Source organism: Dysidea avara, chromosome 5, assembly GCF_963678975.1.
Source record: "Dysidea avara chromosome 5, odDysAvar1.4, whole genome shotgun sequence".
NCBI classification, from domain to species: Eukaryota; Metazoa; Porifera; class Demospongiae; order Dictyoceratida; family Dysideidae; genus Dysidea; species Dysidea avara.
The window spans coordinates 766570-782319 of record NC_089276.1 but is presented as its reverse complement, the minus strand read 5'-3'; the positions used below and the strand labels follow the sequence as shown (position 1 = coordinate 782319).

The 15750-nt window shown below is 39.2% G+C and overlaps 1 protein-coding gene across 1 annotated transcript; it reads left to right on the top strand.

Annotated features, from left to right (window-relative positions):
• The first annotated feature begins 128 nt into the window (after positions 1-128).
• LOC136256920 (uncharacterized) lies at positions 129-15750 on the top strand. The gene is made up of 11 exons (XM_066049990.1): positions 129-252; positions 319-4821; positions 9927-10318; positions 10633-10717; positions 10862-11011; positions 12220-12318; positions 13195-13305; positions 13367-13465; positions 13577-13678; positions 14443-14534; positions 15557-15750. The coding sequence occupies exons 2-10, from the start codon at positions 334-336 to the stop codon at positions 14524-14526; spliced, it is 5610 nt and encodes a 1869-aa protein (XP_065906062.1). The 5' UTR covers positions 129-252; positions 319-333; the 3' UTR covers positions 14527-14534; positions 15557-15750.

The following is a 15750-nucleotide window of genomic DNA, read 5'->3' as shown; positions in this document are numbered from 1 at the left end:
ATGAAAAATTTTGTAATTCTTTTACTCAGAACTGTATACACAAAACTGTTGTAAGAGTTCTATTCTACTGTAACTAGCTATATGCCGACACACGTGCGTTAATGGTGCTAATCAGTATAAGCGCTGGCGTTTGATTCATTTTGTGTTCGAATAAATTAATTGACGTTGCGACCATAGTGAAAAATAATACGCGGATAAACAATGCCTGGACGATATCGCAGTTACCTGATTTGATAGGTTATATCGTAACAAGTGAGTGACTTGGGGATGGTGGTAAAGGTGGTAGTCGTCACTTGGGCACGTGTTTATCACCTATAGGGGTATACAGCTATAATGAGCCACAATCAACAAGGCAGTAGTCCCCTGCCAACCTCCAGTCCTAGTGTTATTAAGAGGAACAGGCGGGGGATGGTGTTAGTGGATGGCGCGTTCAGTAAATTGCGCCAGTCAGGTGGAGGCGGTACCAAGTCTGGTACTGCTAGTCCACCGGACAGCCCAACAAGTTCACAAGCGACTGGAGAAGGTTCCTCACTATCACCACCACCTGCCAGTAGTACTACTTCATATCATAAAGAGGCCAGACCCAAGTCAGGACCTGCATTCACACATCATTCATTACACCCTTCGCTGTCAAGTAACTCTGATCCCCATTCCACCGCCTCCAGTCGTCCTAAATCTACAAGTCCGATTCCAGGACTGCACAGCAATCGAAGCAGTATCAGCTCTCAGAGTGAGTCAATTAGTTCAATGTCAACAGTTAATCTACAGCTCCAGAGTTCAACATTACATGATATTCGCCAGCAAATGTTGACAAGTCTGACCCGTATGAGGAAATTGGAAGAGAAGGTGAAGAAAATTCCTGAACTGAAGTCAGCCATTAAACAACTAAGGAATGTCAACTCCGACCTTCAAGGACAGCTCAAGCTGGAGGTAAAGAGAGAAGAAGAATTAAAACAAGAAGTTGAGAAGCTACAAGCAGATAACATGCAGCTAGCTACCAATAGTTCTAGTATTACTACTGAATCTGACCTGAATGTGATCAGGAGCACACTTGTTGCAAGTATCAACCGTTTTAAACAGGTGGAAGAAGATAACAAGCAAATTCCATTGCTGAAAAGCAAAATCACTGAACTAGAAAAACAGTTGGCTAATACTAGTCAACCCAGCCCGAGGCTAGTACCATCAGTTGCTAGGTTACCTGGCGAGTTTAAGCGTGTTGAGGGGGAGCTAAAGAGAGTGGATCACATGATCTCCGGTTTACGGTACAAGGTGGAAGAATTTGAAAAAGAGGATGGTACCATGACAACAATGAAACAACACATTTCTGAACTGGGAAAGGAGAAGCAGTCACTTGTGCAAGAAGTGGCCAAACTGAAGACAACCCCAGAGGTGACACAAGACTCAAACTATAGTCAAGTAATGAAGGAGAATGTTTCCCTGCGTAACATGGTGCTGAGACTGAAGGATAAACTGATGCAAGTTGAAAGTGACATGTGTCAGCAGAAGGAGCAGTTTACACTGAAATTATTTGACATGGAAGCCATAACTGTACAGGCTAGTGTGTGCGAGGTGGAGCGACAGGTAAAAACTGTGAGAGGAGAAGGGAAGGGATCATCTGATGGTCATCCAGGGATGAACGAGATTACTGAAATGAAGAAACAGCAGTTACGATTACAACAACTTGAGATACAAAACAAGCAATCACAATCTCTGATCCAAACATTGCTGACACAGCGGCTGGAACTGGAACGGAAAATGACACAGCTTTTCCGGGAGAAGAAATCAGACACAGCAACTGATTCAGGCAACAGAAACAGTGTTAGTATGATGGAGAGTATTGTCACTGAACTAGAGGGTACTCATAGTGAAGCCTTATTAACTAGTGGGGTGATTACTAGACCAACTTTGGAGCAAGAAAAGATCCAAGCACGCATAAAAGAATTAGAGGATGGCCTAGCTAAGGCAAAGGTAGCTCTCAAGGCAAATGAGGACAGTAAAAAACTTCAAAGGGAACTCCACTCTTCTCAAAAAGACCACAACAAATTAAAGAAGAAATTGGAAACCATTGAAGAACAGTTAACAGTGAAGGACTCGGAGATATCGCAACTAAAAGAAACTGCCTCTAAATATGAGTCCCTTAGCAATGAATATTGCCAGCTGGTGGAAAATTATGATAAGGCAAAGGAACAAATAGCTAGCAGCAACGCTGAACTACAACAATACAAAGAAGATTTTGAGAACGCCAGTGCTGAGGTTACAGCCCTCGGTGAACAAGTACAAGAGACAGAGGTTAAGTTATCTGACCTTCAGGCTTCGTATGATGACCTTTGTTCTGAGAAGAACCAGCTGGAAGAAGAACTAGCTATGTTAAAGGTTGACCATGAATCAGAGATTGCTGTTGCTCAAGAGAGGATTGCTGCAAGCGATGCGGAGAAGGAATCCCTTGCGTCACAAACAAACAAGCTCCGAGAAAAGATAGTATCTTTGTCAGACGAAATCTCAACTCTGCTGTGTGAGAAGCGAGCTGTTGAAAGGAAACTGGAAACCTTATCAGCCGAGTCTCCTGCTTTACTGCAAGAAAATATTGAGCTGAAATTTAGAAAAGAAAAACTGGAAGATGAAGTAAAAGAATCCAGCAAGAAGATGGACAGATTGCAGCAGGAATTTGAGACAGCTAAACAGGACCTAGCAAATAAGAAAGCTGAGGAAACTGAATACCACAATCAAATGTCTCAGTGGAAAATATCAGCAGCTTCTTGGCAAGAAGAGAAGACAACGATGAATAAAGAGAGACAATCACTAAGAGGGGAATTAGAGGAAAGAACCAAATCACTAACACAAACTAAAACAGAACTTAATACCAGCAAGGCAGAGTGTAACAAGCTGCACAATGAGTTAGAGGTGAGCAAACAACAGTTAATTGAGCTGCAAGGACAAATGTCTACCAAACAAGTTCAATTGGAGGGACTTTCTGTAGAGAAAGAAAAGCTTCAGTCAGACACCCAGTCAGAAGTGGGGCTGTTGTCAGAGAAGGTTAAAGCTCTCACAGAGCAGTTGACCACTGAAGAAGCATTAAGAACACAGGCTCAATCCCAACATGATAAGGTGGCAAAGAAAGTCACTGAGTTAGAAGAAGGGTATGCAGCAAAGTGTCAGGAACTGGAGAAGGCAAAGACATCTGGCGAGACCATGCAAGAAGAATTGAACCAGAAACTCTCACAAGCTCAGCGGGAGACAGCAGAAGCCAAGCAACTGTCCCAGTTGCTACAGCAACAGATACAAGACTTTAAACAGGACCACACGTCACTACAGTCGGACAAGGAGGTATCTGTGGCAACTATACATCAATTAAAGCAAGACCTCCATGTTAAGACGTGTAAGGTCACTGAACTGGAAGCAACACTAACTAACACCACTGGCAACATGCAAACAAGACTTGACAACTTTGAACAAGATAAGAAATCACTGCAGGAGAAATGTGATAAGTTGGATGAACAACTCCGAGAGGCAAAACAAGAACATTCAACTATCATTGTTTCTCTGAAGGAGACAGAGAAGTTACATTTATCAGAGAAAGAACACGCCAAGTCACTTACAGACGAGTTACAACGTATTACTAAGCAGCTGGAGGACCTCCAAAAGGAGCACACCAAGGCAACAGATGACCTGTCAAGATATTCTACTGACCAGTCGACCATACAACAACAATTGACTGCCAGTCAACAGGTTGTTAAGGAGAAAGAGACTCTAGTGACATCTTTACAGGACAAACTGAATCAGTCTTCAACAAAATGTGCTGAATTACAACTACAAGTGACTGGATTGGAAGAAAAATATTCCTCCCTGGAATTAGAGAAGTCTAAAGGAAGCAGCGAGCTTGAAGAGCTGCGGTCACAGTTGACAAAGAAAGATAAAGAATTAATTGCCTCCAAGAAGAAATTAGAAGCAGAGTTGTTTCAAATGCAACAACAGCTCTCTGAGACTGACTCAGTTAAGAAAGAAGCTTTATTGAAATCTGAAGACTTTGAGAAGAGGTTAGCATTGACAACAGAATCATTTACTAGTGAATTGACCACTCTTAAACAAGAACGAGACACTAGTACCTCAAAAGTCATAGATATTGAGAGTAATCTTTCACTGACTAAACTAAAGAATGATAAGCTAACACAAGAACTTGACAGTTTAAAGTCTCAGTCTAAGTCACTAACAGATAAGCTCAAATCTGCTGAAGACAAGGCTGTAGAGTTTAGTAAAGAAATAACAGACTTGAAAGCAAAACTGCAAGTGTCTAAAGATGAATTTCTGGCTACTCAAACAAGCCGTGATCGTCTAGTAGACCGCTACGACAATTTGGAGATGGAATACGAGCAACTAAAACATCGTGTGCAGCAGGAGCTCGGCCAGTCCTCACAATTAAAAGCTGATAACAAGGAGTTGTTTAGATTATTGGAGTCAGCACAGGGAGAAATGCCGTCAATACAGAGCGAGGCAACCAGAACCATTCAGGAAGAAAATGAGAAATTAGAGAAGGAAATATCGGTGTTGAGCCAGTGGAATGATAAACAAAGACAGGAACTTGAAACTTTAGAGAATAAACTGTCACGTGTTACCGACCAGAAACAGAAACTCCTTGCTGAGCTCCTAAAGAAAGAGAATTTTGAACAAGAAAACAAACAGTTGAAGAAAGAGCTACATGAGGTTGAGCAGGAAGTTTTAGTGTTGAAGAGCAAAACAGACTCAGAGGAGTTATCGATGAAGTTACAAGCTCAACTACAACTGGTTGCTGTGTTTAATGACCATAACAAGTCACTACAGGATCAGGTGAGCAGTCTGTGTATATGTGTGTGGCTAAAGTCTCACCTTTAGTCAGTGTAAGTATTTGCCTTCACTGACTCACAACATCTGAGTAGTACAGGTTGTTACAGCAACTGAGTAGGTATGACTGTGCATACATAAGCTGAAGGCTTTGATTTTGTGTACGTCTGTCCTAGGGGGTTTTCAACCTTCTAAGCCAGGTAATGTTTATCAGCAATTGAACTCTTTCTTCAAGGCTTATACCTAGATCATATCAGATATCAAATTATTACAATTTCCTAGTCAAATCATCTATGAATGTCCTAACGCCAATGTGTGTGCACATTCAGGGACATGCTGTAACATCATCAATGTGTCCATTCAGTACTAGTTGATTTGTCTGTCTGTCTGTGTGTACATTGTATTCTCTTGTATAGCTTATTACCCTTATTTGGTGTTTGATCATTTTAATGTTGTTATTGTCATTTGCTTGTCACACTTGTAACTTGCTTGCTATCACCTTAGTGATGTCATAGTACCATTGTTGTGGTGGCAATATTATGATGTAATCAATATGATCAAGAGTTCATAATAATACTGTTGATATGATAATTAATTCTACCATTATCCATTACTAACATGAGTAAACAACTGTTGACCATATATGGGGAACCTGGTGATGAACTTTAATGGATCACTACCAATTCACCAAAGCTTAGCCCACCAATTAACTCATTGCACCATTTTTATAACTAAAGTTGAACTCAAAGTTTATTTCATATATTGACAAAAAGCCTGCAGGCTTGTTATGTGGCTTGGCCATTCCTAAATTGTGCTAACTCACAGGTGTCTCAGTACCCAGTACAATGATTAGCTATAGAAGATGATGTATTGATGTGCATATCCTCAACAACTACTTGAAAATTAATTGTATACCCACTTACAATGTAATTATTTTTGTAGAGGTTCTTGCCACATTTTTCAAATTCCATTTTATTGTTCTGTCACCTTGGGAACACTGACAAATTTCTCTCTTGCTTTGGGCAATATATGATACCAAGGTTGTTGCTGTTACCACCTTACTTCATTGCAAAACAACTGCTCGGGTTGTTTGAGAGAAAATGTATTAGAATATTGTCTAATTTGTCTTAGGAGGTTTGAGTGGTGGCCCAGTATCGACAGTGTAATTGTATCGGTCAAAATGTTTGTAAAGTTGTTTTAAATATTGAGAGTACAGACATAATGAAACCCAACCTGTGTTAATGTTGTTCTAATGAAAAGTATCTGATATTAATGTACTAGCTGTTTGCCCTTAACTATTCACACAAAATCTTCAGTGTTGATGTAAGCAAGAACATTTTCTACCATGGAGCTCAAGATGTTTATTTTGTGTTCCATTTTGTAAGATAATGTTTCTACTTTCAAGTCACCTGGAAAACACCAGTGTCTTGTGTCTAGTGGGTCAGTCACATGTGACCAGCAGAGCAGCTACGTGGCTTCCTTTACAAGCTTTTGTGGTAATAAGGGAAAACTGCTTCTACCCTCAGTATTGTATCAGTGACTTGGAGCAGTCTTGTGAATTTAACCTTTAAACCCACAAAGAACTTTGGGGAAAATGCGTGTTCAACACAATATGGGCACGCATGGCGACATCAGGTGGGGTAACTTAATTCTTGTAGCCCACAACACTTTGATTAAAAGTCTGTGTTCACTGGGCTACTTGGAGAAGGTTAAACGAACGCTGTAACTACAGCGGCTTACTTGATAAACAACAGCAGGTTGCATCTCTGTGTTTCAAAATTCTAGCCTTTCGATTGTGGGTTTAGTCACGTGAGTCATATATGGAAATTTAACAGCAAATCAAAATGGAACTTGTTGCAAGGTGATAGGAGCAACCACCAAGTTATGGATCATTTTATAAAAGTATGGAAAGGGTTTACGTGTTGTTTTACCGAAAAGTTACTTACACAGCTAGTTGACCTTGCCGTTTAGTGTTAGAGTAAAACCCTAGGTATCATTTTAAACCTTAGGACAGGTACTTCTAAAGTTACAGCACTTTGTGCAAGGCACGTGCATTGATTAAGTTTAAATCCAGTTTTCTGGATTATGCGGGTTTAAGGGTTAAAGAGGTTGTCTATATGCAGTTTCATTTATTCAGAGAATTTGTTTCGAAAGAAGCAGTTTATGCAGCAACCCTTTCCTTCTTTTTCAAATATACAATTTATCATTCACCTCTAGTAGCAGGTCCACTTCCCAAATAGTATAAAAAATCGCACCTCATTACGTGTTGAATCTTGTGTCAGTATTTGGACTTTATCACTCAATACATTGTGGCATGTTGTTTGGTCCAAGGCTTCACTGTAGTGTTTTCAAAGTGTCCGTGTGATTTTCAAAGTCTTTGAACACTTCTTCACGCTACATGTGGTAATTCCCTGCACCTCATCTCAGAGTACAAGTTGTAACTGATCAATTTGTTGTGATAACTGTTTCCTGTACTAACACTATTAACTGGTTAGTAGCTTGTGAGAAATAATTTGTCTCTACACAACTCCCTCCCTTAAGATGTCATCGGTACTAGTTGTGAAATAGTTAAATTGTTCATTCCATTTCATGTCAGCCTTACAAGTGTTGGTTGTTGTGGGATTATCGGATGGCTCGTTTGATCTCTTACTAGGGTGTGGAATTTTGGATGGAACAATCATTTATCACTGTCCAAGTTCTGACTCTGCGTATTTGGCTGACCCCATAAACACTTTGTTACACATGAACCATTTGTAGGCTACAATGATGTCCCTTCTTTTTAAAAAGATCAACCTACATATTTCTGGTTGATACCTGTAGCACCAAAGTGATGGTCTTCCCTTTTGAGAAAGTGATAGATTCTTCGTTTTCATAAACAAAGTCACTTTGCTTCATACGATAGTGTTATTACTGCTTATGTGGTAATAAAATTGACAAGAAAGCTAAAAATTTGTTGATTGATGAAATTAGGTGTATACCCACCAAACTAAAATCCTGCCAGATCAAACTCCATTGCTTCCTGTCTAGTAGGTACAAGTTCAGCTGGATCCTGAAAAACAGCTAAAATGAAAATTGGATTTTTCTCTCAAAAGCGTTTCAGCCAACGAGATAATTGGTGGTGAGTAAAAGTGCCAACAACAGACATGTGTGGTTTGGCTCCATTACAAGGTCGGGAAAGCACTGTAGTAGATATTACACTTTTATGGCTTCCCATAGGAAATGTATGGTGGAAATTTTGATCAATTTTAAATATTCTGTTAAGTATTTGAACGAAAAATGAAATATTTTAGCAGATCAAGCAGTGCTATTTTTTGAGAATCCAGCTCAAAGTCTACATACTATGATGTCACACAGTTCAGTTAGCAAATTCACTAATTACAATATCACATCATTTGTATACCTAATGCAGTATGCTCTGTGCTGCTGACAAGTGTGTGTGTGTGTACTGTACAGCCATACAAGTTCTCATGTCATGTTTGCACACACTAGCTGTTATTGTTGCATACCTCAGCTATTAGCTGACTCAATTAACATCCAGTGTTGGTCAGCAGTGAGTCTTAAATGAGACCATTTACAAGAGTAACTTGATTATGTGTGTGTGTGTCAGGGGAGTAGCCAGCCAATTTGTGATGGTTGGGCATAGCTTGTATGCACGCTCATGTTCATGTGAGGCATTATAAAGGGAAAAGTATATGCACACAAGGAGGTCTACAACTTGTAGTTCTTCACAGGTAGGTACGGTATCCATTGGCAACAATTATCATAGTTGAATATCATGTGAACCTGGGACGAGAACCAATTTGTCATAATCTAAATTACAAGCTACAATCAACATACACTGTGTACTCAAATAAGTGTCGTGCCTTAAATGAAAGTCAGGGGTGCTAATGTATGAACCTAGCGTTCACCTTATGCAGCAGGTTGTATAGTAAAGGATTATAACAAATGTACACTTTGTGTAGATTTTGTAACAGCATAAACAGTGTGTGGTATACATGTGACACTTTACAATGACTTGACCTTCTCTTCTTTCCCTGTTCCAGTCAACCTCCATGGCATATATCATCATTCTAGAAAAACATTTGTTTCTTTTCTACTCGACTTCAGTCAGTGGTGTATGCGCCATTGGTGTACAGCACTTTCCGTAAAGTAGATATGGAACGAAGCCTCTAATTGGTAGCTACAATTTTAGGACTTGGTTATACCTAACCAATACTGCCAAGGTGCCAGGATGGAGTTGTAAAGCTAGTTTTTGGGTGAATTTTTTGGCCAGAAAAACCCAGAAGTCTATGATCCCTAATATACAGTACTGCTTTATTGTATGACAAGTACACAAAAAATTTGGAATTTTCAACTAGAATAGGATAGGGACCATCTACCTGATTCTAGTGTAGCGTACAACTACTGTTACTTCTTGTGATGGTTAGACAAAAGTTGATGATGGTTGGGTGATGTGTGTGTGTGTGTGTGTGTGTGTGTGGGTGTGTGTGTGTGTGTGTGTGTGTGTGTGTGTGTAGTGTGTGTGTGTACATTGTATGGGGAGGCTGCTTATACAAGGTGTGGCTTGTAATCATGACCATAAGGGGGTGGCTGGTATTCTTACCAGCAAACTCAAGCTACTCATACTTCAAATATATACACACTCATTTGCAGTGTGTGCCTGTGTGGTGTAGTATGACAGTTTTTAATACTGGTTAGTTCTAAACGACTGTTCTTTATTTCTTAACATTTGTCTTCACTCCAACAACATGTTGCAACATATAATGATCTCATTTGTTGATACTGTGTATGATGCAGACTTTGGCATTTACATGATGTTTGATTTATCTCAAAACATTGAATAAGGACATTTTTAATATGTCTTGAGTAGTATACGTGACCTGCTGAGCGAAAACCCAACTTGTTTGCATTTTCCTCAAACTTCATTTTATGACTTCTTTTTGTTGTCTAGAGGGAAAAACCAAAATGAGATGTTAAAGTTTCAGCCTTATGTATTCCGATGGCATTTATCTCAACAGAATTATGCAAACAAGTCGGGCTTTTGCTTAGCAGGTGTGCATGTTATGAGTGGTGTGGGGTTCAACAATCTAACCAATCGGGTGACATTACAGGTGCAACAGCTGCAGAAACAAGTGATCTCACTTGGCGGCCAGTTGGAACACTCTGGTCCGGTAGAGCCATCTGTCGATGTGATCTTGCAGGACATGGGAGGGGGAGGGGCTCCCACCAGCAAGGGGAACCGACGTAAGAGACTCGGTTCAGAGAGCAAGAGTAATCGTAGTAGCAAAAGTGTTACCCCGGCTACCACCAATGGCCAATCAGACATTGCTGCAGAAATTAGTGTCCTTCTAAGTGAGAATGAAATGTTGAAGAAGAAATTGACTTCTCTTGAGGCTCATGTTGGTAGTGGCAAGGAGAAGGTTCCTCTTGTGTTAAGACAGCCATCAGTGTTGTTTGCTTTGTCATCTGTGCATAATATGGAGAATGGTACCCCTGAGGATAGGTAGGACTGTGTGTGTGTGCATGCGTACATGCTTGTCTGTGTGTGCCCTAAGAGGGGATGCAATTTCCCAACTGTTGTGGCTTTTTGGGTGTAGTATAGTATATGTGTATATAAGTGCTTATTACACTGGAACCTTTTAATGTGGACACTTGAGGACACAATCCAGACACTTAGTTATTACATAAACTGACCTGACAAATCAAGATACCTTGATAATCAGTTTCTATTATGCACAAATCACAAACATGTTCATACACATTTGTATAATGCATATTCTCATTATGATGTAACATGACATCACATCCCCACCCTAGTGTCCCCACGGAGGTATTGTTACCATGTTCACTGTTGGCTGATGCTCTGAGCAGTGGCAATAAGGACATCTCTTCTCCTAATATGGTATGTGGACCTGTACTATTATTATGTGTATAACTAGAAATTGTAGGGAGGTTTATGTGTGTATGTTGGGATTAAAAGATATTACATAGTATGAAGATTTGGTGTCCTAACATTTGTATGAATGTCTATTTTTGATCACCATAGCAACAGCACTTTTCAGCAGTAAAAACATCATGGTTCAACTGTGTGGCTCAGAAGAATGTCACAGCAACCCAGGTGGAGTCTTACATGACGACATTTCATCGACTATCACCAGACCTGTTGACCTTAATAGTGAACTGTGCTGATGGAGAGGTGCTTATTGTATAGATGGTGCTTAATGTTTAAGAGTGCCTAATGTATAGAGGTTTACTAGGGGTGCCTAATATGGTTGAGCTGTTAGTTTTTCATGGATTTACAAACAACCCCAAAATGTATTAGACTATAGGGAGGTCTAAATATTTCAAGGATAAAATTTTTGCTGTTAACAGAACCTTGAAATCAGCAAAAATTTTCCTCTTCAAAATATTTTGGCCACATGGTACTTAGGAAACTGATTGATCCTTGCATGAAGACAAAATTCCTACCCAAAAAAGTGTTTCTGTAATCAAAATTTAGGGCACTTGTAAAACCCTTAGTTCAGTTTGACTGGCTGTTTTTACAATTCACAAAACTGTCACAGACATCACACTAGCTTGTAGCAGTGAAGTACTGCCAGGCCTTCACCTCAGACTGGAAAATGACGTAAAGTAGAACCTGTTGACAGGTGGTTAGCACTGTTGTGTTCTATCTAAAGATGGTTAATGGCTTATGTCAGCTTATACTAGCTGTTACAGTAACCTTGTGGTCTTCTTGCTGTGAAGTGTTGAATTGTAGGGTTTCTTTTATCCATTGAAAGCTTTATTTTGATGTGTAGTGAACATATTGAATGTAGAAAACTGAACCAAATGGAGTTGTGCTGGTAGGCAGATTTATGAGGGCTGTCCCGGTATCGTTTGGCTCAGTTAGGTGGCTGTTTATATTGTAGTGATAACTGATGCTGGACCAAGCCAGCGCATGATATGAGGTAAGTGTAAGCACAGTTAACTTTCTTGTGGTACAGGATTCTTGAAAATCAAACTATAGGTATACAAGACTCTAAATATCAACAAAATGTTACAGGCTGATAACTAGATACAGTTAGCCTCAGGGGTTGTAATACAAATTGATGTAACACAGTGTAATATGAAGTATTAGCAGTGGAAATGATTCACTGCAGAGTTTGATCACCAATGATAATAGTTTGTTATCATTAGATGTGTTGTTACTGCTATATTATGTAAAACACTAAACTTTGATAGGTTAATGAATCCTAACTCATCAGTGTTGACAAATTAATTTTGATACCTAAACACTGACATTAAAGATGCATATTGATATTTGCCATGTTAAACACGAGTTATGTTGTCAAGTTCATTAACTGCTTTTCATCATAGTTTCTTGTGTGGTACAATTCCCTGAAGACATGTATTTTCCACCTGTAGGGTAACACAGCATTACATCATGCTGTGTCATCAGCTAATCATGGAGTGATGAATATCTTGTTGAGTTGTGAGGGACTTGAAACCAACTCTAAGAACCAGGTATGTGGTTTGGAGTATGTGGTTTGGAGTACTGTTGTGTTGTAATAACAAATTCAACTTCAGTCACGTTAACTCAGTTCTCCGTATCAATGATTTCTTATTCTATTGCCATGGTGACTGACTGCAGTAGTTAGTAACAAGAGTAGCTGTAGCTTGCCTATAAAAAAATAAAGGGTTGATTTTTACTTGAGGTAGCACTAGTATGTTATGGACTAGAAACTTATAAACTATATTAAATGTTTTTCCAAACTCTGCAACAAACTGTGATCCCGTCTGCCATCTTATATGTTGTTTTCTTTCTGATGGGATATTTCCAAGGATTGTGTCAGATAGCTCAGCTTCACTAGTGAGCAGTCATGAAAAAATAATATCAAATCTTGAGTTTAGTGCAGGACACTGTACCTTGATGTTTGCATAATTGAAATTGAAGTTACCGTACTTTAAGAATGGTATACTACACAGGTTATTTTTGTGAGGTAAAACTTCACCCTTCACTGATACAGTATTGTCCCTAACAACTATTAGGCAACAATTTACGAGTAAAACTTTACAACTGAAGCAGCAACCATGAAAGCTTTGCAATATATGATGATGCCTGTATGGTATGACAGGAAAAGTTGGTGAATCCACTTTGACAATTCAAAAGTTGACGGAAATTACAGATCTATAAAAGTACACATTATAGTTGACAATTTAATTGATTCGTCAAATTCTTCAACTTTTTCTTTCGTCAAAATTTCCTGCTGTGTTCTAGTACTCTAATAATACGCTAATAGAATGATCAAATACTCTAATAGAACAATCACCAACTAAATCTTTTTTATCAGTTGAAATACTAACAACACATACTGGTTACCATGGTGATATTTCCTGCAGGCTGGTTACTCACCGACCATGTTGGCAATGGTTACTAAGATAGAATCTGACAGTCATAAGGCTGCCTTGAGAAGATTGCTGAGAAAGAGTGATGTTAACTTTCAGGGGAAGGTGTGTGTGTGTGTGTGTGTGTGTGTCATGTTGTAATATCATAGATCACGTGATCCTTTAGGATAATCAGACTGCTCTCATGTTAGTATCATGCACTGGAGATCATGTGATGCTACAACTGCTACTGGAAACTGATGTCGACCCTAATATACAAGACGCTGTAAGTGTGTAATGTGTGTGTGTGTAGTGTAGTGTGTCATAGTGTAGTATACACTAGTGGGGAGGGGGGGGGGGGGGGACACAAGTGTTCATGTGATGGTTGTTCTATTAGGATGGATCTACAGCGCTGATGTGTGCATGTGAGCACGGCAACCTAGAGATCACCAGATCACTTGTGGCCCATCCCAACTGTGATGTCACCATTAAGGACAATGTGAGATAACAGTACATGATGTCATTATGATGTCATTGTGTATGATGTGATGATGTTTACAATAGAGTATCTGCCCAATTTGTTAGTAGTTTTGATGTTGTAGTGTGATATTACAACAAGTCCTAGTAATAAACCATTTTCAATAGCTTGTGGTGTACATGTTAGATGCCCAGCATCATCTCTCATCCCTAGTAAACAGTTAGCTCTACTGAGGGCCCAAATATACTGTGTTGTGTTACTGCTCGTCGATATACCAGTAATACCATTTATCGTGATAAATTAACACAAGTTATCATACTATGACAGTCTTTGATAATCAGTGTATCAAAATAATGGTATAGGATTGATCGTTTAGTGTTTAGGCAAGCCACACCCTAAACGAACACTGAGGTTGTCACATTACATGCACCTGCTTACTTGTAATGAACTACATTCTTTGGTTTTTGGGATGCATACCACTTCATGTTAGGCCCAAGAAATGATGCAATAGTCTCTGTAACAAGCTAACTATATACTGATATACCGCAATAATGTCCTGTTACTAATATGATGTATTCAAATTTCAATACCGCCAAGCACTAGTAACTATATCAGAGTAATAGACCTCTAGGTTGTTGGGTTCTTAAAAAATTATGGAAAGCGTATTCTCTTAAGACCCAGTCTACCTTCATCAGCAGGCAGTTACCCTGTGCCATACCTAACTGGTCAACACTCCCCCAAATAATGCTCACTATTTTGTATTGTTGTAATTACTGTCTCCACAGGATGACATGATGGCACTACAGATAGCCAAGGAAGCAGGTCACCCTGATATAGTTACTCTTCTACAATCACACAATAACACATGAACGTGATGGTGAGTGGTAGGAGGGTACTAGAGTATTATATCATACCTTCTCTCTTATTCCTCTGCTCTGCCGTAATGTGGCAATGCATGGGTCACATGTCTTTCACTAACATCAATATATGTGATAGGTTTGCATTATCCAATAAAAAGGCTGTGTTTATATGCGAGGTGGATTCAAAGGGACACACTTATCATAGCCTTCCTCTCCAGTTTAACTAGACAACCGCTACTCATAAACACAGCCAAGATAGGTCAGTGAATAACTCTAGTAATGCAGTCAGTACTTTACCACATATTTGTTTTAAGTTAGTATATGCTCAACAAGATCTTTAAAGTCACTGATAATATGTTGCCACGTTCAGACCACTGAGGTTTAGTAACAGTAAACTGTCTCACTGTAAAGCTGACTGTACATTAATATTATAACTAGAGACCTTTTCCAATGACCACCGACATCTTAGCCTGGGTGTGCCCCTCCTCTCCTAGATCTGCTGTTGGCTGAAGTGATTGCAGACAATACACATGATATAGTAACATTAACAACAATGAGCTTTATCCGAAATCACGTCACAGACATAAAAATGGCCGCTGTAGTGTGGGGACATTCGTAAAATTTGTATGGGTGACTATGGGAAGAAAAATTTTGAACAGCAATATCTCAGCTAAGACGGAAGATATTGAACTCTAACTAGCAGGTATGGCTATAAGACATTACGATAAGTACGTAAAAGCAATTTTTGGTTGATTTTCAAAACAACGCTAGATTCCTATTCTTTCAGCTAATTTATAACCATACCTGCTGGTTAGAGCTTGATATCTTCCGTCTTAGCTGAGATATCGCCGTTCAAAAATTTTCTTCCCATAATATAAATTTTACAAATGTCCCCACACTACAGCAGCCATTTTATGTCTGTGACGTAATTTTGGATAAGGCTCATTGGTTTATTCATTTCATTGTTTGGTAGTTTTGTATTACAACTATTGGGGCCACATGTTGGTGTGGATGAATTTACTTGTTGTTCTTGTTACAGGAGTTACCGTCATTTTAATCCCACGACATTGCCCTGCTCCTCCAGAATTACTGAAATAGTTACTATATTTATGTACAGAATTGAAATATATTGTGTATGTTGTTTTCTCTGTTGTGTGTAAGATCACAATCTGATGTGTTTGGTACTTATCCCTTAAGTGTAGTAGTGTTTTCATCTGTTGTCAGAAATAGTAA

What these genes read in the sequence shown, in the direction of transcription:
- LOC136256920 (XM_066049990.1), top strand. Translation starts at nt 334, where the DNA reads ATGAGCCACAATCAACAAGGCAGTAGTCCCCTGCCAACCTCCAGTCCT. An exon ending in ACATCTCTTCTCCTAATATG is followed by an intron (nt 10,718 to 10,861) that starts GTATGTGGACCT and finishes TGATCACCATAG; the next exon opens with CAACAGCACTTTTCAGCAGT. An exon ending in AAACCAACTCTAAGAACCAG is followed by an intron (nt 12,319 to 13,194) that starts GTATGTGGTTTG and finishes TATTTCCTGCAG; the next exon opens with GCTGGTTACTCACCGACCAT.